Source organism: Balaenoptera borealis (genome assembly GCF_965194805.1).
Source record: "Balaenoptera borealis genome assembly, chromosome: 20".
Classification (NCBI taxonomy): Eukaryota; Metazoa; Chordata; class Mammalia; order Artiodactyla; family Balaenopteridae; genus Balaenoptera; species Balaenoptera borealis.
The window spans coordinates 7,439,833-7,459,304 of NC_138879.1; the positions used below are offsets into that span (position 1 = coordinate 7,439,833).

The 19,472-nt window shown below is 63.0% G+C and overlaps 2 protein-coding genes across 13 annotated transcripts in view; one reads left to right on the plus strand and one right to left on the minus strand.

Annotated features, from left to right (window-relative positions):
* The window catches only part of TMEM94 (transmembrane protein 94), a 34,840-nt gene extending 29,151 nt beyond the window's left edge, over positions 1-5,689 (plus strand). For 6 of the 10 annotated variants that reach the window (XM_082371700.1, XM_082371701.1, XM_082371696.1 and 3 more), the window contains 14 exons: positions 258-439; positions 550-688; positions 937-1,052; positions 1,176-1,275; positions 1,621-1,729; positions 1,923-2,112; positions 2,351-2,428; positions 2,718-2,803; positions 3,064-3,145; positions 3,402-3,550; positions 3,632-3,726; positions 3,820-3,913; positions 4,089-4,259; positions 4,437-5,689. In XM_082371700.1, the coding sequence (XP_082227826.1) occupies positions 258-439; positions 550-688; positions 937-1,052; positions 1,176-1,275; positions 1,621-1,729; positions 1,923-2,112; positions 2,351-2,428; positions 2,718-2,803; positions 3,064-3,145; positions 3,402-3,550; positions 3,632-3,726; positions 3,820-3,913; positions 4,089-4,259; positions 4,437-4,509 (1,664 nt within the window). In that variant the 3' untranslated portion in view covers positions 4,510-5,689. Of the gene's footprint in view, positions 1-257; positions 440-549; positions 689-936; positions 1,053-1,175; positions 1,276-1,620; positions 1,730-1,922; positions 2,113-2,350; positions 2,429-2,682; positions 2,804-3,063; positions 3,146-3,401; positions 3,551-3,631; positions 3,727-3,819; positions 3,914-4,088; positions 4,260-4,436 lie in introns of those variants that run through there. The other 4 variants (XM_082371698.1, XM_082371694.1, XM_082371699.1 and 1 more) reach the window with 3 other exon arrangements.
* On the minus strand, positions 5,502-19,423 carry CASKIN2 (CASK interacting protein 2). 3 transcript variants are annotated; one of them, XM_082371705.1, is made up of 21 exons: positions 19,211-19,396; positions 17,980-18,061; positions 17,513-17,826; positions 13,466-13,517; positions 12,845-12,942; positions 12,311-12,456; positions 12,113-12,208; positions 11,894-12,024; positions 11,599-11,707; positions 11,115-11,223; positions 10,790-10,884; positions 10,070-10,331; positions 9,826-9,947; positions 9,665-9,725; positions 9,460-9,551; positions 9,143-9,253; positions 8,964-9,065; positions 8,736-8,874; positions 7,131-8,597; positions 6,817-7,039; positions 5,502-6,374 (listed from the first exon to the last, which is right to left on the minus strand). In XM_082371705.1, exons 3-21 carry the CDS (start codon positions 17,604-17,606, stop codon positions 6,284-6,286), a joined length of 3,600 nt encoding a protein of 1,199 aa, XP_082227831.1. In that variant the 5' UTR covers positions 17,607-17,826; positions 17,980-18,061; positions 19,211-19,396; the 3' UTR covers positions 5,502-6,283. The 3 variants fall into 3 exon arrangements, with proteins under 3 accessions (XP_082227831.1, XP_082227832.1, XP_082227830.1); XM_082371706.1 differs by having other exon boundaries at positions 17,513-18,061; positions 19,295-19,423; XM_082371704.1 differs by having other exon boundaries at positions 17,513-18,061.
* Between the last annotated feature and the right edge of the window lie 49 nt (positions 19,424-19,472).

A 19,472-nucleotide genomic window follows, 5' to 3' on the forward strand; every position in this document is an offset into this window, starting at 1 on the left:
CCTAGCCCTGGACCAGGGATTGTCACCTGACTGATGAGTACCTTTCCTTGTCTTTTCCCCTGTGTCTGTTGGCTTCTTTATGTCTTGGTTGTGCATGTGTGTGGCTGCATGTGTGGTCCCCTGGGGCCCTCGTGCTCGCTGATTTGGGCATGGCATCTGCATGTGTGGCCCCGGGCTGCCTCCTGGACTCTGCCGGTTCCTGGGTGTCCTGCCTGGGCCATGTCCTGGCCGGGCTCTGTGCCTTGTGCCTCCTGAAGAAGGGATCGGGGAGGTGCTGGAGAAGGAAGACTGCATGCAGGCCCTGAGCGGGCAGATCTTCATGGGCATGGTGTCCTCCCAGTACCAGGCCCGGCTGGACATCGTGCGCCTCATCGACGGGCTGGTCAACGCCTGCATCCGCTTCGTCTACTTCTCTTTGGAGGATGAGCTCAAAAGCAAGGTGGGGGAGCCCCCCCCCCGCCCCCGCCCCCGCCCCCGCCACTGCTCCCACTGACCCTTTTCCCCATGGCCTTTTGGGCCCATCTGTTCATTGCCATCTGCCCGGTGCAGGTGTTTGCAGAAAAGATGGGCCTGGAGACGGGCTGGAATTGTCACATCTCCCTCACGCCCAATGGTGACATGCCCGGCTCTGAGATCCCCCCCTCCAGCCCTAGCCACGCTGGATCCCTGCACGATGACCTGAATCAGGGTGAGGGCAAAGGTTTGGTGTGGACACGAGGTGGGTGTGGGTCATTCCCCTTCCTTGGGGCTACAACTAGAAAGAGCCTCCATGGATCCCTCCCTTGGAAAATGGCTCTGATCTCCCTGCGGCAACGGCAGTCGACGGGGTGGGGGGAGAGGACACCTCGAAACAGGAAGTTTTGCGTCATCTGCAAGGCAAGTAAAGGCCCCCAGAAGTCTGGCCCCAAGGTGAGGGAGAGGCTTTTGTCCCCACAGTGTCCCGAGATGATGCAGAAGGGCTCCTCCTGATGGAGGAGGAGGGTCACTCGGACCTCATTAGCTTCCAGCCCACGGACAGCGACCTCCCCAGCTTCTTGGAGGACTGCAACCGGGTACGATGCGGGGAGGGGGTTGGTCTGTGTCCCCAGAGCCCTGGGGTTGGCCCGTGGCTTGTCCAGGGCAGAGGAGTGAGGGAGGAGGGACCCTGAGGCAACTGGCATCTCTGCTCTCTGCAGGCCAAGCTGCCCCGGGGCATCCACCAGGTGCGGCCCCACCTGCAGAACATTGACAATGTGCCCCTGCTCGTGCCCCTCTTCACCGACTGCACCCCTGAGAGTGAGTACCCTGGTGGCAGCTACTCGGCCAGCCCGGCCCTTGTGCGGAGCGCTGCCAGTGCGTGGGCACCCCGCGGGCTCTGGAGGGATGTCGGTTTCCCACGCAGGGCGCGGAGGAACCTGGGCTGGGAGGAGCTGGGGGTCTTGTGGGCTGGAGCCTTGGTGGCCCGTTCTAGGGAGTCAGAAGTGACGGTATTCATACGATGTTCACGAAATTGGGGGCAGGATGGTCCCAAAGAGGGGCCTGTTTTCCCTCGTCTCCTGCTTTGTCCTGTGGGTCTCTGCCCAGCACCCCACGTGGGGCTCGCCTGCCTGACTCTTGTGCCCCCCGACCCTGCCCCCTCAGCCATGTGTGAGATGATCAAGATCATGCAGGAGTATGGGGAGGTGACCTGCTGCCTGGGCAGCTCTGCCAACCTGCGGAACAGCTGCCTCTTCCTCCAGAGCGATATCAGGTCAGGGTGACACCCCAGAGCCGGGGGCCAGCCTCTTCCTCCCGGAGACCCCACAACTGATCTTGCCCTGGTCGGGACCAAGGAACTTGGACTTGGCGGGGAGAAGAGGGAGCAGGTGCTTGCTCAGTCCCGTGGGAGACGGGGTCTTGGCACGCTTCAGCTGATGGGTATGCTTCCCCCCTACGCTGAGCAGCATTGCCCTGGATCCCCTGTACCCATCCCGCTGCTCCTGGGAGACCTTTGGCTACGCCACCAGCACCAGCATGGCCCAGGCCTCGGACGGCCTTTCTCCTCTGCAGCTCTCGGGGCAGCTCAACAGCCTGCCCTGCTCCCTGACCTTCCGCCAGGAGGAGACCATCAGCATCATCCGGCTCATCGAGCAGGTGGGGGCTTGGGGGGGGCTCGGGGGCAGGGGGGCAGGTCCTGCTTGGGGTGGGCAGTCGCGACACAGGACCGGCCTGAGCTCCCAAGGGTGGTTCACCTCCAGGCGAAGCTCTCCCAGGCCGTTGACTTTGTCTCTGCCCCTCCCTAGCGGGAACATTTGGGGCATCTGGCTCTTGGCTGAAGCTTATCAGCTGTGGGGCCTGAGAGAGACCACAACCTGTCCCTCCCGGTCCCTAGGCTCGGCACGCCACCTACGGCATTCGCAAGTGCTTCCTCTTCCTGCTGCAGTGCCAGCTGACTCTCGTGGTCATCCAGGTGAGGTGGGGCCAGCACGGGCATCGCCCGTCCCTGCTCACTCCTTCACTCAAGGGCCGGTTGAGAGGCTGGGAGGATGCAGCACAGCCTGGGGGGCCCCCAGAGCCTCTGTGAACCCCCTGGGCTTTTGGAGATGACCCCGCCGGCAGCATAGTGTCCCCTCCAGCGCCATCTCCTCTCAGCCAGGACGTGAGTCTCTGTCTGGGCACAGGGCGAGTCAGCCCTGGGGCTCCCAGTGTCTTACTCTTTGCCAGAATCTAATCGTGCTTCCTGGCTTCTCCTGGTTCAGTTCCTCTCTTGCCTCGTCCAGCTGCCGCCAATCCTGAGCACCACCGATATCCTGTGGCTGTCCTGCTTTTGCTACCCTCTGCTGAGGTGAGGGGCCGGGCCGCCCCTCCGTGCCCAGGCAGGCAGGGTCAGGATGTCACCAAGTGTCCCCAGGATCCCAGGTTCAGGGAGCCATGCTCAGTGCTCACTTCTGGCACAGGAGGCCCGGGGGCACTCTCTCCCTTGTCTTATCCCATCTGCCCAGCAGACTTGCCCTCACTCACAGGACTCCTGAAATCCTTCCCACATGAGAATTGGGGGACAGAGGGTCACAGTCACCACCCTTCACTGAAGTTCCTGCTTTTCAGCATCTCTTTGCTGGGGAAGCCCCCCCATAGCTCCATCATGTCTATGGCAACGGGGAAAAACCTTCAGTCCATTCCTAAGAAGGTAAGCAACGTGGAGCCCTGTGAGCCTGGGCTTTTCCTGAGGAATGTCAGTATGGAGGGGGCTGAGCCTTGGGGGAGGGAAGGGGGGGGGAGGAATTCCATCGGAACTTCCCCAGACCAAGGGGGAGGGGTGGTACAGAGCTGGGAAAGATCCTTGCTCTTTATCCCCCGGGCCTGTCCACTGACTGAGGACCCTGTTGAATCCGTGCGCCAGAGGAGCGGCTGCCACAGGAGTGACGGGCCTCCTCTTCCCGCAGACCCAGCACTACTTCCTGCTCTGCTTCTTGCTCAAGTTCAGCCTCACCATCAGCTCATGCCTCATCTGCTTTGGCTTCACGCTGCAGAGCTTCTGCGACAGCTCCCGGGTCCGTAACCTCACCAACTGCTCCTCCATCATGCTGCCCAGGTGGGTCCCGTCCCGACACCCCCGCCCTGGTTTCCCTCCCTGGGGCCCAGAGGAAGCTGAGCCCACACCTTGCTTTGGCAGCCACGCCGACACGGCTCCAGCCTGGTTTGACGACTTCGCCAACGGGCTGCTGCCGGCTCAGAAGCTCGCCGCCGCCCTGACCGTCCTGCACACTGGTGAGGGGCTCCCCGGGGCTGGTGGGGCGCCCTGGGGACCAGGCCTCTGGCCGTGCGAAGTCTGACACCCGCCACTGACCCCATTTTCTCCAGTCTTCATCTCCATCACCCACGTGCATCGCACCAAGCCCCTGTGGAGAAAGAGCCCCTTGACAAACCTCTGGTGGGCGGTGACCGTGCCCGTGGTGTGAGTCTCTCTGGGATGGAGGGTGGGAGCAGGGGAGGGGCTGCAGCGGGGCTGTGATTTGAGGGCGGGCTTTGGGCCAGAGGTTGAAGGGTGCCCTCCTTAAGCTGTTCCCGCTGAGAAAAGCAGGGAAGGAAGCAAGAGACCCCGGCTGACGCAGGGCTGCCACCTCCTGCAGGTTGCTGGGGCAGGTGGTCCAGACAGCAGTGGACCTGCAGCTGTGGACACACAGGGACAGCCACGTCCACTTTGGCCTGGAGGACGTGCCTCTGCTGACGTGGCTCCTGGGCTGCCTCTCCCTGGTCCTCGTGGTGGTCACCAACGAGATCGTGAAGCTGCACGAGATTCGGTGAGCCACCGGCTGGGTGCCCCCTCTGGGCCTGGGCGTGTTCCCTAAGCCCGTCACCTCCTGGGGCACCGTTCCCCTGCCTTCCCACTGCCGTCCCGCCCTCCTCCTCCGGTGTCCTGCCCGTCCCCTGGTCTGGAGGTCTGCGCTAACCTGGACTTTAATCTCCCGCCCCACCAGGGTCCGGGTCCGCTACCAGAAGCGACAGAAACTGCAGTTTGAAACTAAGCTGGGCATGAACTCTCCCTTCTGAGCCACTGGCCGTGGTGGTCATAGTTGCCCTGGATCCTAGGGCTAAAGCCAGACCCATTTCTGAGTCTGGGGAGTTGATATCATGAATGTTTCAGGGTTTGCTCTTGCGCCCCATGGCGTTGGAGGCCCAGCTCCCGGTGTCAGACCCAGCTGTCGTCCTGCCCCCGGGGATTACTGAAGAGATGCTGAGCTGTGGCCTTGGCGTCAGGACAGTCTGGCTCTTCCTCACCAGGGGGGGACCCCTGGGCTCTTGAATGTATGACCTCGTGCGCCTAATAGAGGGGCCCTCAGCCCCCGCCACCTGTGGGCCGCGCCCCTTCAGGGTCACCGAACGCAGCGCCCTCTGCTCTTGGGTTTTCAGGCAGAGCCATGAGCCGTGGGGCTGAGCTTCCACCTCTTGTGGGAGAGCAGCCGTGGGAGGTCTGAACAGCTCTCTGGGCCACTGTTGAAGGCAGGGGTGGTGGTCCATCCTCCCTGTGCCCCTCTCATCCTGTGTTCCTGGGGCAGGGGCCTGGATTCGGTCCTGAGTACTTTCCCTCCCTTCCTCTGCGGGGGGGCCTCACACCGAGACCTGAAGATGAAGCAGAGCCCCGGCCTGGCCCTGGAACCTCCTCCCGTGCCTGCCCTCAAGCTGGCGGAGAGAGCCAGTCCTGGGGTACGGCCCAGGGCTCCTTTCAGCCCCGGCCCTAGTTATCCTGTGAGAATGTTTTCACTGGTGTATTATTTTTTACTGGAAATGAGCCTTTTAGGAATGAATACAGACTGGTTTGTATTAAAATTGATAAATTCCTGAAGAAAAACCTGTGGCTGGTCCATGAGGCAGCCACTAACGGACCTACCCAAGGCTTCGGCCAGTGACGGAGCCCCTCCGCAAAGGTGAGGAGGGGAGGGCCCAAGCCTTCCTCCTTGCACATCAGTGGGAGCGCTCAGGTCCAGCTCAGGCGCGACCCCTGGCTCAGAGGTCCGTGGCGCAGATCCAAACACACAGCCCGATCACGTGGAATGACACTTTCATTGGTGTTAGTTGGGGGAAGAGGTTAATGGTTACAGAGCCGGGGCCTGGGCCAACCAGGCTTCCAGCCCCAAGGCAGGCAGTGGGTGCTCTTGCTGTGGTCCGAAGCCCCTCCCCCACTGCGTCCTCTCAGGCAGTTATAGATAGAATAAATTCCATTTAAAATATATGCATTTCTCTCTGCTTAAAAAATAACATTTACAGTTGGGAACGTCTGGACTTTGGGGGACCTGTGAATCCCACTGCCCCCACCCCCACCAGCTTTGCCTCACTGAGGGCAGGCAGGGGCGGCGACAGAGGCTGGCCTGGCCGCTTGTTTACGCGTCCTGTGAACACCTGCGGGGGACCAGGCCAGACACACCGCCTCCTCCAGCCTCTCGGCGCCAGGACAGCACAGTGGGTGGCCAGAGGACCTTGGCACAGGGGCTTGAGACACTGCGGGGACAGAGAAGGTACCCCAGAAGCCCGGCCACCACCTCTTTCTTCCTGGAGAGGAAGCTCTCACCAGGGTCCCTGTCCAGGAGGCAGGGCCGTCCCGTCAGGTTACACACTGGGAGGGGGCTCTGCTGAGGTGTCCGGTTCTGACGAGTCCCCTCAGCTCCCCTGGGGGCTGCCTCCCAGAGCCCTAGTGCCGACAGCCGCTGGCTTGGAGCAGCAGGAGGGACCCCCGCTAGGGCGGCAGGGGCGGCGTCCGTGCCGGGGGAAAGGCAGTGGCTGAGGAAGGTCACGGTGGGCACTGCTGCGGGCTGCCAGCAGGTCCAGCTCAATCCAGCATGGCATCCAGCTGGTTAGCCAGGGCGTCGAACATCGTGCTGATGTCATCCAGGATGTGCTTGGTGGAGGTGCCCGGGGGGCTGCAGCAGGGGAAGGACCAGGTCAGATCAGCCAGCGGTCTGCACCCTGCCGGCCCTGGGCAAGGGGTCTGCTACTGAGAGCGTGGTTGGTGCGCACACTTTGTGTGCATCTTCTCCTAATTCTCACAACTTCCCGAGGCAGTAGGAGTTACCGTTCCCTTCCTTGCACAGAGACGCTGGGGCTCACAGGGAGAAGTGACTTGCCCAAGCTCACGTGCCTCTAAGTGGCGGCCACCAGGATTCCCTGCAGGTCAGATCCGGGGTGACCCCAGGCCCAGGCTCCTCCCATCCCAATAGGGGCCCCCCAGCCTGAGGATCTGCCCGACGTGACGGTGACACCCCCCTCCCATCATTCCCGGAACCCTGGGAAAAGGATTCAGGATTCGGGAGGAGCTGCCCTTACGCCGCCTTCTCCCCCTCTGAAGCACCCAGCACCCCTCACCCCTCTCGCTCCTCAGCACCAATGCTCTTCTCCGCGGCCCGCAGTGCAGCTGCCAGGGATGAGCTGGTCTGCTCCAGTCTCTGCTGGGCCCGGCCTGGGCCCGTGGCCCCAGTGTTCTCTGGCCTTGGAGGGGGCACAGGGCGGGGGCCGAGCCGGGGAGCCAGCTTGGGGCCAGAAAATGCCAGCTGGGTGCAGGCCACAGACACAGGCTTGGGGGCTGTTCCTGCAGAGACAAAGAGGTTGGCTTGTGCCTCGGCTGGGCTGGGCACGAGCCCTGCCAACACCACCCTCTCCCCGCAGCTCCCGCCTCATACCTGCTCCGGGCACCTTGAGGAGGGCAGCAGGGGGAGCCGGGGGCTCCCCCTCCCCGGGCCGCCGACTGTCCTCCAGAGCTGGCCCGGGGCAGGGAGCCATGGGGGGCTGGGTCGGGGGGCTGGGAGAGACAGGGGCTGGAGCTCCGGGCTTTGGGAGGCTGCTAGGGTCAGGCCGGGGAGGGCTGGCAGAGGCCGAGGGGGACTCGCCGGGGGTCTGCGAGGACAGGGGGGTAGGGGGGCCGGGCGTGGCGCCGGCCACCCCGAAGGCCAGGAGTGCCGTCTGCAGTGGCTCCCTCTCCCGGCATTTGGGCCTCCGCTTCACAGTGTCCGACTCTGTGAGGTTGAAGTCGAGGCCAGCAGGCACGGGTGTCTCCCGGGGTGGGGGGCCCGCCGGCTTGGGCCTCTGTTTGATCGTCAGGTTCCCCTCCTCCGCGAACGGGAGCCCCTCCCCTGAGCTGCCCCGAGACGGGGGTGTCCCCTCGGGCCCTGGGTCCTCCTCCTCTGTGTCCGACGCGGCGCCGGCTGGGGCAGGCAGGCCGGGGGGCTCCGAGGGGCCCGTGGGTTCACTGAGTGTTCGCCTCCGGGGCCCCGGGGCCCCCTCCTTGGGCACCGGGCTTCCATCTGGCGGCGGCGGCGGCTCCAGGGTGGGGCCGGAGACGGAGCTGAGGCGCTTGGGGGGCGGGGGCGGGGGGCCTTTGCGGCGGGCCCGCAGGGCGAAGGACTGGCTGCGGGGCGCCCCTCGGGTTGGGGTCGGGCTGGGGCTGGTCCGGGCGAGGGCGCTGCGTCCTGGTCGCCGAGTGAGGGTGGCGTAACTGCCCAAGGCGCTATCCACTGGCCCTTCGGCCTCCCCCTCGGCCTCCCCCTCGGCCGGGCTGGGGCGGCTCAGGCTGTGGGACCGGCGCTTGGGCCGAGGCGGGTCTGGAGGAGCGGCCAGGGGGCCGGCCAAGTAGGAGAAGGCCCGGGGCGCGCCAGGAGGCGGCCCTGGGGCTGGGCTGGAGGGCGAGCCCTGGGGGTACATAAAAACGTAAGGGGGGGCCCCTTGGCCAGGAAGTGGGGAACAAAGCTTAGGGGGCCGCTCTGTGCCCTCTGGAAGATTCCTCTCCTGTGGGGTGTTGGGGTCTCCGCCACTGGGCTGGGAGGCAGGCTGTTCCTGCGAGTGCCCGGACCCCCGTGAGCGTGCCCCGATGCTCTCCTGGCTGGGGGAGCGGGCAGGGGGCAGGGGGAGCGGCTCAGGGCCCCCCCCTGCCATGGCCGCCTGTAGCTCTGGGCTCAGCTCGCTGCCCTGGAAGGTGAGGAGGCGCGGGCCAGCCACAGCCGGACCGTCCCCATTCTCCAGCCCCTCGATGGCCATCAGCTCCGGGCCCCTGGCCAGCCGGCGGCCGCCGTCACCTGGGGCCTCCCCCTGCAGTAGGCCCCGCCGCAGCTCAGCCAGCCGCTTCACCCCCAGCATGAGCTTCTTCTGATGACCTGAGAGGGGTGGATAGAGGCGGAAGGGTTAGCTGGGGCTGGAAAGGGTCACCCTCATCCCTCCTGGACCCCCGAAACATTTTGGAGACTCTCCAAGGCACGCGGGGGCCCAGCCAGAAGGCCCAGGGCAGTCCTCACCGAGCTTGTTGACTCCGATCTCCTGCAGCTCCTCCCAAGTGAGGTCGGCCACCAGCCCCATGGAATCGTAGCCGCTGCTCACCAGCTGCTTGTGGTACTGCGGCAGCCCCAGCGCGCACAGCCACTCCAGCAGGTCTGCCTGCAAAAGCAGCACCGTCAGCCCCCAAGCCAGGAAGGCACTGCAAAGCCGCAGCTGAAGGTGGGAGCCCGTGCCCATCGCCCACTCACCGGGATGTAGTTGGGTAACCACTCGGCGATGCTGAGCTGGGCGATCTCTGAGGCGATCTTCTTCCTGTGCCCGGGCTTGGTCACCCCGATGGCCGTCAGGTCCTGCCACACAGAGTCATGCCATCAGCCCCCTCCTCTGCCCACTGGTTCCTGCACTGCCTTCCCGCTGCAGCACCTACCTCGGGTGTCATGCGGCTGATGGTTGGCACGTCATAGCCAGCCTGCAGAAAGTGGGCAGTGTAGCCCTCCAGCTGGAACTCGCTGAGCCAGTTATGAATGGCCTGAGCGTCCTGTGGTGTGGGGGCAGGGGTGAAGTTAATGGAGCTGAGTCTGCTGGGGCGGGGGCGGGGGCGGGGGTGGGGTGCCAAGGCCACAGACCAGCCACTGACCCCAGCCTCCCCAGGGGCCTGGTCTGAGCAGGGACTTAAGTCCACACTGAGGCCCATCGCAACCCCTACCCTGGGCTCGCAGCCCACTCCCCCAGTGCGGGTCACACCTTCCCCTCCAGCAGCTGCTCCGGCCTCACGTCCTGGGTGAAGAGCAGCTCCCCGGAGCGGTAGTTGGCCAGAGGGCGGTGGTTTGGGTTGTCTTCAAGGAAGGAGAGAAATGGAATCAGGGTGGCTGGATGAAGGGGCACCAAGCCCTCAGCCTCCCCACCTGCACCGCTCCTAGCCCACCCAGGTCCCAGTCTCCCTTCCTACCTGCCAGGGACGGGGGGTGCAGTCCTGGCAGCACCTGGTCCTCTCCAGCAGAGGGCAGTGGCTGGAGACAGGGAAGGAGCTGACTCTCACTTGGGGAACTGGCAGTGGGTGTGGGGGGCCCGGCCCTGGTCCCAACCAACGCCCTCCCCCGCCCCCCCAACCTGGGCATTCTCAATAAGGAGGCCGCTGCTGTGGCCGTTGGTGCCCTCGGAACTCTGTCCGCTGCCGGCACTGCGGATGCTGCCCACGCTGCCCTCGCTGCCCACACTGTTCCTGTCACCTGCTGCAGGGGGCAGAAGCCAAGGGGTTAGAGCCCCAGTTGGCCCTGCCAACAGCTGACTGGCAGCTTGCCAGAGCCAGATGTTTACCCCGGTACCCAGCACCGCCCCCCCCGGGAGGAGGTACCTGGGCTGTCTGGGCTGAGGCCCACCCGAGGCAGCTGGCCATAGGTAAGGGGGTGCAGGGGGTCATCAGCAGGGGGCTGTGGTGTCCTGGAGAGGCCTGGGCGCAGGGTGGTGGACGCAGAGGGGAGGCGGGGTGCAAGGATGCCCACCCGCTTGCTGACCACTTCAACGATGCCCGGGGGGAAGTAGCCCACACGGTCCGTGCCCCTCTGGCTCTCGTGGATGTGGCCCTTCCAGCGGCCGTCGGGATGCTGCTCAAGCACCTGGGGCAGATGGGCAGGGGGACGGGCGATGCCACGGTCACGTGCTGCACCAAGTGCCCAGCCCTGCAGCTGCGGTCCAGCTCTCCCCCTCCCCCCGGGGAGCTGGCCTCTGGTGCCCAAGTCGGCCCACAGTTCTGGCCCTGCCACCAGCATCCAGCCCAATCCCCTGGGTGCCTCCAGGGCATACCAACAAGAGTCTGGAGTCAGCCTGGGTCCAGATCCCAGCTCCGCTGCTTGCTAGCTTGTGACTTTGGACAAACTGCTTTCATTCTCTAAGCCTCAATTTTGTCAGCTCCAAAAAGGAAATGGTAAGAGCACCTACCTTGCCTGGATTGGGAAGAATTCAACGAGATCGTGCATATAAAGACCCTAACACAGAGCCTGATCCACAGTAGGTGCCCAAGTAAGTGACAGCAATCATTTGTGTTCTCGAAGGAATGCCTGCATTGGGTCCTCACCGTGATGACGTCCCCTGCCCGGACATTGAGGGCAGTGGGATCGTGGAGGTTCCAGAAATCCTTGAGTGCTCGGACCTTCAGGATCCCTGAGGCCTCTAAAAGAAGGAGGAGGACAGGTGTCATCTGAGGGTCCTTAGGGCATCTTCCCACCCCTCCAGTCCCCTGTTCATGACCCTCCCCCAGGTCCCTGCCGCATCATCCCCGCAGCAACACCCCACACCAGCCCGGGGCCCAGGAGCGTGACATCCACTCCTGCTCCACTTCCTGGGACCCTCTGGAGTGGCTCCGGATTCCCTGGGCTGGGTCTTCTCCCCCACACGCTCACCCCGCAGTAGCTGCTTGATTTCCCGGCTGGCCTGGGAGGTGGTGAACTGATTCACGATGTCCAGCGCCGTCTGGTTATACGTGTTCCGGATGTTCACGTCCACCCCACCCTGGGTGCACAGTGCGGGGTAAGCCTGTGCTGAGCGCCTGGTTTGTCGCTTCTCCCAATTCTCACAGCTACCCAGCAGGTAGTTACTATTTTCAGATTTTACAGATGAGGAAGTGGAAGCTCAGAGATAGGGTCAAGGATGAGCTCAAGGTCACTCAGCTAGTAAAAGGCAGAACCGGGCCTTGAACCAGGTCCGTCTGCTCTCCAGCCACTTTGCACGGCCCCCACCCATGCAAAGCACCACGTTGCCAGTGGAGACCCCCCCCTCCCTTGCCACCCCAGCCGGTCTTGGACCCGGCACCCGCTGGGGACCCATCCACACCCGCGGGCTGACCAGGGGTCCATACCCGCGGGCTGACCAGGGGTCCACACGCACCTCCAGGAGCAGCCGCACCACCTCGGTCTTGCCATACAGCGCAGCCTCGTGGAGTGCCGTGCCTGTCTTGGTCTGGCGATTGATCTCAATCCCAGCTCTCAGGAGCTGCCTGTGGAGGGGAAGGTGAGTTACTGGGGCAGAGGGCAGGGGGTGGGGAAGGAGAGGAAGCCGATTGCTGGGGTCTGGGAGAGAGATCCAGAGCGAGGGTGAAGAGGGCAGCAGGGCAGGGCACTGAGGGGACGTCGCCAGTCCCACCGGAAGAGGATGAGGATGTTGGGGGGGCCCCGGTGGGTACCTGATGACCTCTCTGTGGCCGTTCTTGGCAGCCAAGTGCAGGGGTGTGGTATAGTTGGGGTCACACGGGTCCTTGGCCTCACCCTCCAGCAGTGCCACACATAAGTGGCTGTTCAGTAACAGCTGGGCCACCTGCAGGAACCAGCACTCAGGTAGGGCCTCCTCCTGAGACCCCCCCCAGACGCCCAGAACCCAGTACCCCAAGGGCAGCAGGCCCCACCTTGAGCCGTCCAAATTCGCAGGCCAGGTCCAAGGGCGTCTTCTTGGCCTTGTTGACCAGGCACGGGTTGGACTGATGCTGGAGGAGCATTTCTGACTGGGGTGGAGTGAGCCAAGTGAGGGGTCTGGCCTGGCCGGCCCCCCGTGCCAGCCCCCCCTCCCTGCCCCCGCGCCCCTGTAGGCTGGCAGGGTCACGTACCACTTCATAGTGTCCGTACTGGGCAGCCAGGTGCAGCGGGATCTGCCCATCCAGCGAGGCGGCGTTCACGGCCGCAGAGGCCCGCAGTAGCAGCCTCACGGGCTCCAGCCGGCCCTGCCAGGCTGCGTAGTGCAGCGGTCGCATGCCTGCCAGAGGGAAGGGGTTTCTAAAGGAGGTCGAGGGATGGCGTGGGGCCGGCAGAGCCTGGAGCCACCCCAGCTGGAGGGGAGAAGCGAAGCTGGCTTCACCCGGGTTTGCTCAGGGAGAGGTCCGGCTGTCTGGGGCTGAAGCCAGAATCCCACCTTGTCCACCACGGATGACCTGGTGACCTTGTAACGGTGATGTAACCTCAACTTCCTTACCTGGACAGTGGGATGTCAGTACCACCCACTACCCCAGAAGGCTGTGAAGACTGAAGAGGTAAAGCATTTGCAAGTTCAGAGAAGCTATGCCAACATCTATTAGCATTGCTACGATGTAGCAGGGGCAAACTCTGACCACAGGGTCTGGGGTACGGGTACACTGGGCTCTCACCATTGCTGTCCTTGATGTCAACGGTGGCCTGAGCCTCCAGCAGCAAGGCTATGAGCTCCAGGCTGCCCCCCAGGGCGGCGTGGTGGAGAGCCGAGAATCTGGTGTGGTGGGACACAAGGTCGGGGGTGTCAGTGAGCGGCCCCCCGCCCCCAAATCCTGGTCTTCCACAGCAGACCCATCCTGGGGGCTGTCAGGGATGAGTTATTTGCCCACTGCACCCTCGGCCCCCCACCCTGCCAGCCCTGCCACGGGAGCCAGAGCAGCCGGGCCGCAGCATGAAAGGGCTCAGTGTCTGTGCTGAGAGGCCTGTTTGTCTGGCCTCCCTCACAGCCGGCCCAGGGGAGGGGGCCGTGGGAGCAGGAGCCCGAGGGCTCCTACCCTCCAGGGAGAAAAGGGAGCCTAGCAGGAATCTGACCCAAGGAGGCCCCTCAGAGAGGCACCAGGGCCCCCTCCCCTCCCTCAGGGATAGCTCCACGGGCAGGCGCGCGGGCAGGGCCCTGAGCTCTCGGCAAACATGCTTCAAGGGCCAAGTTTGAGAAGGGAAGGGACTCTAGGCCCCAGGTCTTTCCACTGCCCCCCCCCCCCCCCCAGTTTTCAAGAGGGACGGGGGCTCCCGCTCACCCATCAGCATCCTGGTAGTTGACGTTGAGTCTCTTCGTGGAGCCAAGGAGCTCTGGGGGTCAGAGCGGGAGGCATCAGGGCACCCTCGAATGATCCGCCCTTACCCACACCTAACCCAGTGCGCCCTCCCCACCCACCTCCCGCCTCCAGCTGACCTCTTGGAGTGCAGGAAAGCACCTGCCCCATGGCCCTTTAGCTGTCAGTCCCTATGGCTTCCCACCCTGGCCCATCAGCTGGAGGGCGCCGCTGCAGCAGTGGCCTGGCTTCCCTGGGCCCCCAGCCCCGCTTGTTTATAGGGTCAAAGGGGGCGGAGATGGGGGGGGACTGGCATGCTGTGCCCTCAAAGGACAGTCCCACGAGCGCATGGTTGGCATTCCTGCCTGAATGGGCCAAGGAGTGAGCCTCATTGTCCCACGGGCCAAGGGGGCTGGGAGAGAAAGCAGAGGGCACCAGAAGCTCGAGAGTAGAGGGCGGATGCCAGGGCTGGACTCAAAAGGCCACACTGCCCGGCCCTAGGTCATCCCTGAGCGGAGCATAGTGGGGAAGGTGGCGTCACACAGACCTCACCATGCCCTGGCTCTGCCACATACTAGCGGTGTGATCTTGGACAAGTCACTTGACCTCTCGGGTTGTGTCCTCATCTGTAAAATGGGCTGATCACAGAAGCTGCTCACGGGGGTTGTGAGTACAATGCCTGACCCTTGTGAAAGATGGGAGCTCTCACCATTTAGCACTCCTTACATGTTAGCCATTATTACCAAGAGGCTGTCCTCCAGCGAAAGCTGGTACAGTCCCCCCAGGGCCCCTGTTAGGGGAGTAACTGCTGACTCTGCACCCACAGGCTCCTGGCAGAGAGCTCTGTGCCCCGGGGAGCAAGGGGAGGATGCTGGTTCATCCCCCTCTCGGGGACAGGGACGGGGTTCAGACAGGTGTGCTCCACGTGTGAGCCAGGGCGTGGGAGGGGGTGGGCCCTGAGGAGTGTTGCGGAGGGGAAGGAGAGTGCCTGTCACAGGCGGGCCCCTGCCTCCTGCTGGAACCCACCCCTGCCGGGAAGGAGGAGGCCTGGCTCAACCCGGCTGGGCAGGGTGCCAAGCATGCTGGTCCAGGCCTGCCCCCCAGGCCCTGGTGGGCCCCTGAATACCCCAGCAAGACAGGGCCTCATTCCAATAGGGAGGGACCAAGCCTGCAGTGAGGAGCACAGGATGGGGAGGGGGAGACAGCTACACTTAGGGCTGAGCCGAATTACGCTACAGCGAAAAGGTAAATACAGAGTCAAAGAGTGACGGAGGAGGTGAGGGGGTGGGGGCCACAGGAAAGAAACCCAGGCCTCGCAGCCTTCCTGTAGTCCCCTTGGAAAGTCCTTGTCACACAGAACCATTCAGGGCAGTGGAAAGAACAGGGGCCCTAGAAGCAGGAAGTGCGTGATTCAAATTCTTCTCCTTCTTACTGGCTGTGTGACCTTGGCCAGCCCTGGTACCTCTCTGAGCCTCAGTGAAGACAACGAGGTCAAGCAGGGAAGAGGCACAGAAAGTCCCTCCACCTACTGCCAGCCTGGACAGTCTGGGCTGGGGCAGCTCGGCGGTGAGATGCAGCCCCTCCGGGGAGTGGCAGGACAACATGACAGAAGGGACAGGAACAGGGGCAGGGCCAGGCTGGGTGGCTCTGTTCTTTCCAGAACAATGGCCGGAAAGGCGGTGGGGAGAGGCTCAGAGGGACTGAACTGGGGACCTTGGTGGGAGGGTGGAGGGTCCTAGGTTCTTGGCAGTGGCTCCCGGCACTTCCCCTGCGGTACAACCTTCTTCCCAGGCCTGGCTCTGCGGGTGGAAGGGTCGCTCCTCCTGATTTAGGCTCGGGCAGAGGATGTGAGCTCAGCAGGCCGCCCCCAGCCCACTCCATTTCCTCTGGCCAGAGAAGGAGACAGCTCAGAAAAGGGAGCAGGGGAGGGAGGGAGGAAGGGCAGAGGCAAGGCCAGGGCAACTGTAGCCCTCTCCTCCCAGCCACTTGCTCCCTGAAGAGGACCTGGGTAGGCAGGGAAAGCTGGCCCCCAGTGACCAGATATCAGATGCAGCAGGCTGAGGGAGCACCTCTCTTTGGACAGCCAGAAAGCTTTAGCCACCGCCCAGAGGGAAAAAAGGGAGCCCTGACACCTCCCTTCCAGCAGTTTCCTTTGCCTTTCTGGGTATGGAGCAGGAGTTTCCAGCCTCCCTTCTCAGAACTGCTTCAGAATCACCTGAAGAACTTTCGGATTTGCAGAGTCCCAGGCTCTCTGTGATGATTCTGTAATTCTGGGAGAGACCAGGGAGTCTGTACTTTCAGAACTATCCCTAGGTAATTCTGATGGGCAGCCGAGTGTGGCAGCACAGGGCAGAGGGCTCAGGCTTGTCTTTGATCTGCCACATGATGGCCGTGTGACCTTGGGCAAATCACTAACCCTCTCTGAGTGTCAGTTTCCTTATCTGTAAAGTGCATGTAGAAGAACCCATCTCCCAGGAAATAGAGGGGATTACAATATTTCATAAACTGTAGGGTCTGCAAAAGTCACCTTGTGATCTCCTTCTTGTCACCAGCTTTCACAGCTTCTCAGAGGACTGGGAGGGGGGACAGGTGGTTCCAGGACCCTATCACTCTGTGCAAGTCCCCTGGGGAGTGGGGGGAAGGATCATCTTCCTCCACAGATGTTTCCCCCCTGGGCACAGGGGACCTTCCTGGAGCCTAGGAGCCTGGCTGCAAGGTTTCTGCCACCAGCCTCCAGCCACTTGCCCTCCCGAGGGCCTCACTTTGAGGTCTGAGGCCCCAGGGCTGTGAGGTCAGCAGCAGCTCAACCAAGGCCCTACTGGGCAGGTTGCCAAAAGCAACACAGAGGTGAGGGGAGGAGGGGCAGTGGCTCCCACCTTGGGGCCTCCAGGGCCCTCCCTGGACCCTCCTTGGCACCTTCCCCCATCGGGCTCACCCTGCATCCACTCCCCCAGGGCACAGAGAGTACCCCTCACGATTCCATCTCTCTACACCCCGGCTGTCCTGCCCTGGTGTGTAAGTGGGGACACTCACACACGTGCACAACTCCCAGGCCCTTAAAATCCTTCCTTCCGGCACCCCACACTCCCAGGTGTGGGTGGGGATAATTGGACATCTTCAGGTAGCCTGGGGGACTCCTTCCTGTGCAAAGGGCCAAGCTGTGTCTTGCGCTAGAGCCCCAGAACTCCAGAAGGACCCTCTCTCCCCCAGCCCGAATCTGGTGGCAGGAGCCATCTCCTGTCCCTCCTGGTCCAGGAACTCAAGGGGACAAGTCCAGTGTCCTCCTGGGACAGTCCAGAGAGCTTGCCCTGAAGCCCAGAGGTCTACTCTCCTTGCAGGGTCTCACTGCAGAGGTACTCAGGAGATGGAAGTCAGGTGTGGCCACCTGTGCACAGAGCTCCCACAACCCTGTCGACTAGAGACCCCAGGCTGCAGAGAGACCTCCAGAAAATTAACTTTGGACACACACCCCCAGGGGACACAGGCAGATAAGTCAGGGGGATGGGGGCAGTTAGATAACGCTGAACTTTGTTTTAAGCAAAATTCTCTTTAAAAAGCTATCTTACAGATATCTCCATCAAGCTGACAAAAACACAGAGATGCTCTGGTTGGACTGGGGGGTGGGCGTGGAGGTTGAGCTCTAGCTATTCAGTCTTTTCCAACTCACTGCCAGAAACCCCACAGCTCCAAAGAACACATCGGAAAAACCACCTGCTAAAGGCAACTCCATGAGGGCAGGACTTTTAGTTTGTCTTGTTCACTGCTGTGGCTCAGTGCTTAGAGCCTGGCACACAGTAGGCACTCAAAAAAATTAGAATGAATGTACTTCAATCCTTTTACTTTACAGGTGAGGAAACTGAGGCCCAGAGAGGTAAAGTGATTTGCCTAAGGGTTCACAGCAAGGGGGACCCAACTTCCTCACCGGCTCTCCCACCCCAAGCCCCCAGATCAGAGTGACCACCCAGGCCTCTCTCCACAGCCTGGCACTCAGGGGAGGGTCTCAGCTGGATAGTCACCCCATCAAGTACTCACTTGTCTTTGTGGCCTTGACCTTAGCCACCAGTTTCTGCACACCAGTCACATCTCCATTCTTGACAGCGAGGATCAGGTCCTGTTCTCGACCCATCCTGGTCCCTGGGCTGGGCTCTGAGCTCAGGAGTCCAGGGCAGAGGCAGGGAAACGGGTCTAAGCCGAGGTGTCAGGGTGCCATCCCTTGGTCCTCTGGAGGGCCAGGCGTCCAGGGGGAATGTGTCTGGTGTCCCAGGCAGTGGGCTTCTTGTTAGGCGCTGACGGGTACCCCCTCAAGGTGCTTCGTGAGCTGCCGCCACAAGCAGGAAAGCTGATCTCTGAGGGGGCAGAGGCTGTGTGGAAATCTGAACGGATATCAGCTTGCAGCTTCCGACAGCCCAGGGATGGGCCGGGACTGGGGGCGCCAGTCTTTCCAACGTGGCTCAGGAGCACTAGCGCCCACGCAGAGAGCAGCCAGCATTCCCTCACACCTCAGTCAGCAGCGGTGGACATGTCTCAGGAGTCTGGAAAAGGTGTGGTCCGCTGAAGGTCTGCTGAAGGCTGGGCCAGAGTCTGTAAGGGTCCCAGAAGCAGGGCTCAGAGAAAGAACAGGACAGGGCTTCCAGGGAGTCCCCCAATCACCCTGGCTGCCCTTCTGAGTCAAGGGAGGGGCTGAGCCACTCAAAAGGCGGAGGGAGCCGCCATGCATGAGAGGAGAATTTGGAAGCGGGGAGGTGGTGTTCTGGGAGGGGGAGGCTGAGTCACTGAGGCCCCAGGGCACCTGGCAGCACCTCAGCCTGGGGCAGGAGGGGCCCTGGCAGCACGACACTGGGGCAGGTCGGGCCAGCAGCCTGTTCTCCACAGCCTGAGGCTCTGACACCCACAGACAACTGGTGGGCCAGGAAGTGGGGCCTGGGAGGGTCAGGCACAGGCAGACGGGCAGGGGTCACTCCCTGTGGAAGGTGCCTGCCCCCAGACTCTTCCCTATCCAAGCTTTGCTGTAATAGCTGGATGCCCTAGCCCCAGGGCTCTTAATGATTTCAGAGGGTGGAATGGGGAGTTAGGGCCCCCCATCTCTGGCGGGGTGTCTGCCTGCAGGACAGGGAAGCTTTACAGCACCTGTTGTTGACCCATCCTCACCCCTTGTGTGGGATGGGGAAGCAGCTGGGCGGAGAACAGAGGTGAGAGCCGGGGCACTGCTGGTAAATGGGGCTGCCTGCCCTCCCAAGCCTGAATCTGAGGCCCAGAGCCCAGACTTCACTTTGGAAAAGCTTACGTCAGTTCCTAGGTGGCCGAGAATTTGTTGCCCGAGTCCTGTGGCATGAGACCTGTGCAGGCCTGGGGCCCTAGCTGGGGTCCTCTTACTCCCCAAAAGTCCCAAGCCCAAACCAGATGGCACTCCAGCTCAAGGCCCGCGGCCGACATTGGGGGAGGGCGCCCCTGGCAGTGCATGGGGTCGGGCTGGCTCCCCCGCCCCCCGGAATGCCAGTCCAGCGCCGCGCAACCCCCCAACCCAGCCCAGCCCAGGCGGACCGGGGAACAAAGCGGCGGGAGGGACCGGGAGGGCCAAGCGCTGGAGGGATTGATGCGGGAAGACGATACAGGGGAGCGAGGAGGACGGAAGGACACGACAGATGAAGGCGCCCGCGGATTCCGCAAGAAAAGTTAGTTTGTGCCCGCCCTCAAGGGTGCTGACCCCCAGATCAGTCCCCGCAGTCTCACCTCTCCCAGCCTCCCCGCCGGGGGTCCGGCAGGTCCTGCTCGGTCCCTGGCACTCTGGACGGTGGCTCCCACTGTCCCCCTTACCCTTTTTCTTCTCCTTCTCCTCCTTTTCCAAGGCCGGCTCGGCGCCTCCCGCAGGAAATCCCGCCCCTCCCCCCTCCCTCCGGCCGGATCGGGAGCGGAGGGACCGTCCCGGCAGCGCAGTCGGACTGTCAGTCAGTGCCTACGGCCCCGCCCCGATCCGCGTCAGGCCCCGCCCCCT

Excerpts from the sequence above, each read along its gene's own strand:
- CASKIN2 (XM_082371706.1), bottom strand. The coding sequence starts at position 17,606 with ATGGGTCGAGAACAGGACCTGATCCTCGCTGTCAAGAATGGAGATGTG. Across the intron at positions 9,948-10,069 it reads CCTCAGCCCAGACAGCCCAG|CAGGTGACAGGAACAGTGTG; the intron begins GTACCTCCTCCC and ends TGCCCCCTGCAG. Across the intron at positions 9,254-9,459 it reads AGCAGCTGCTGGAGGGGAAG|GACGCTCAGGCCATTCATAA; the intron begins GTGTGACCCGCA and ends CCCACACCACAG.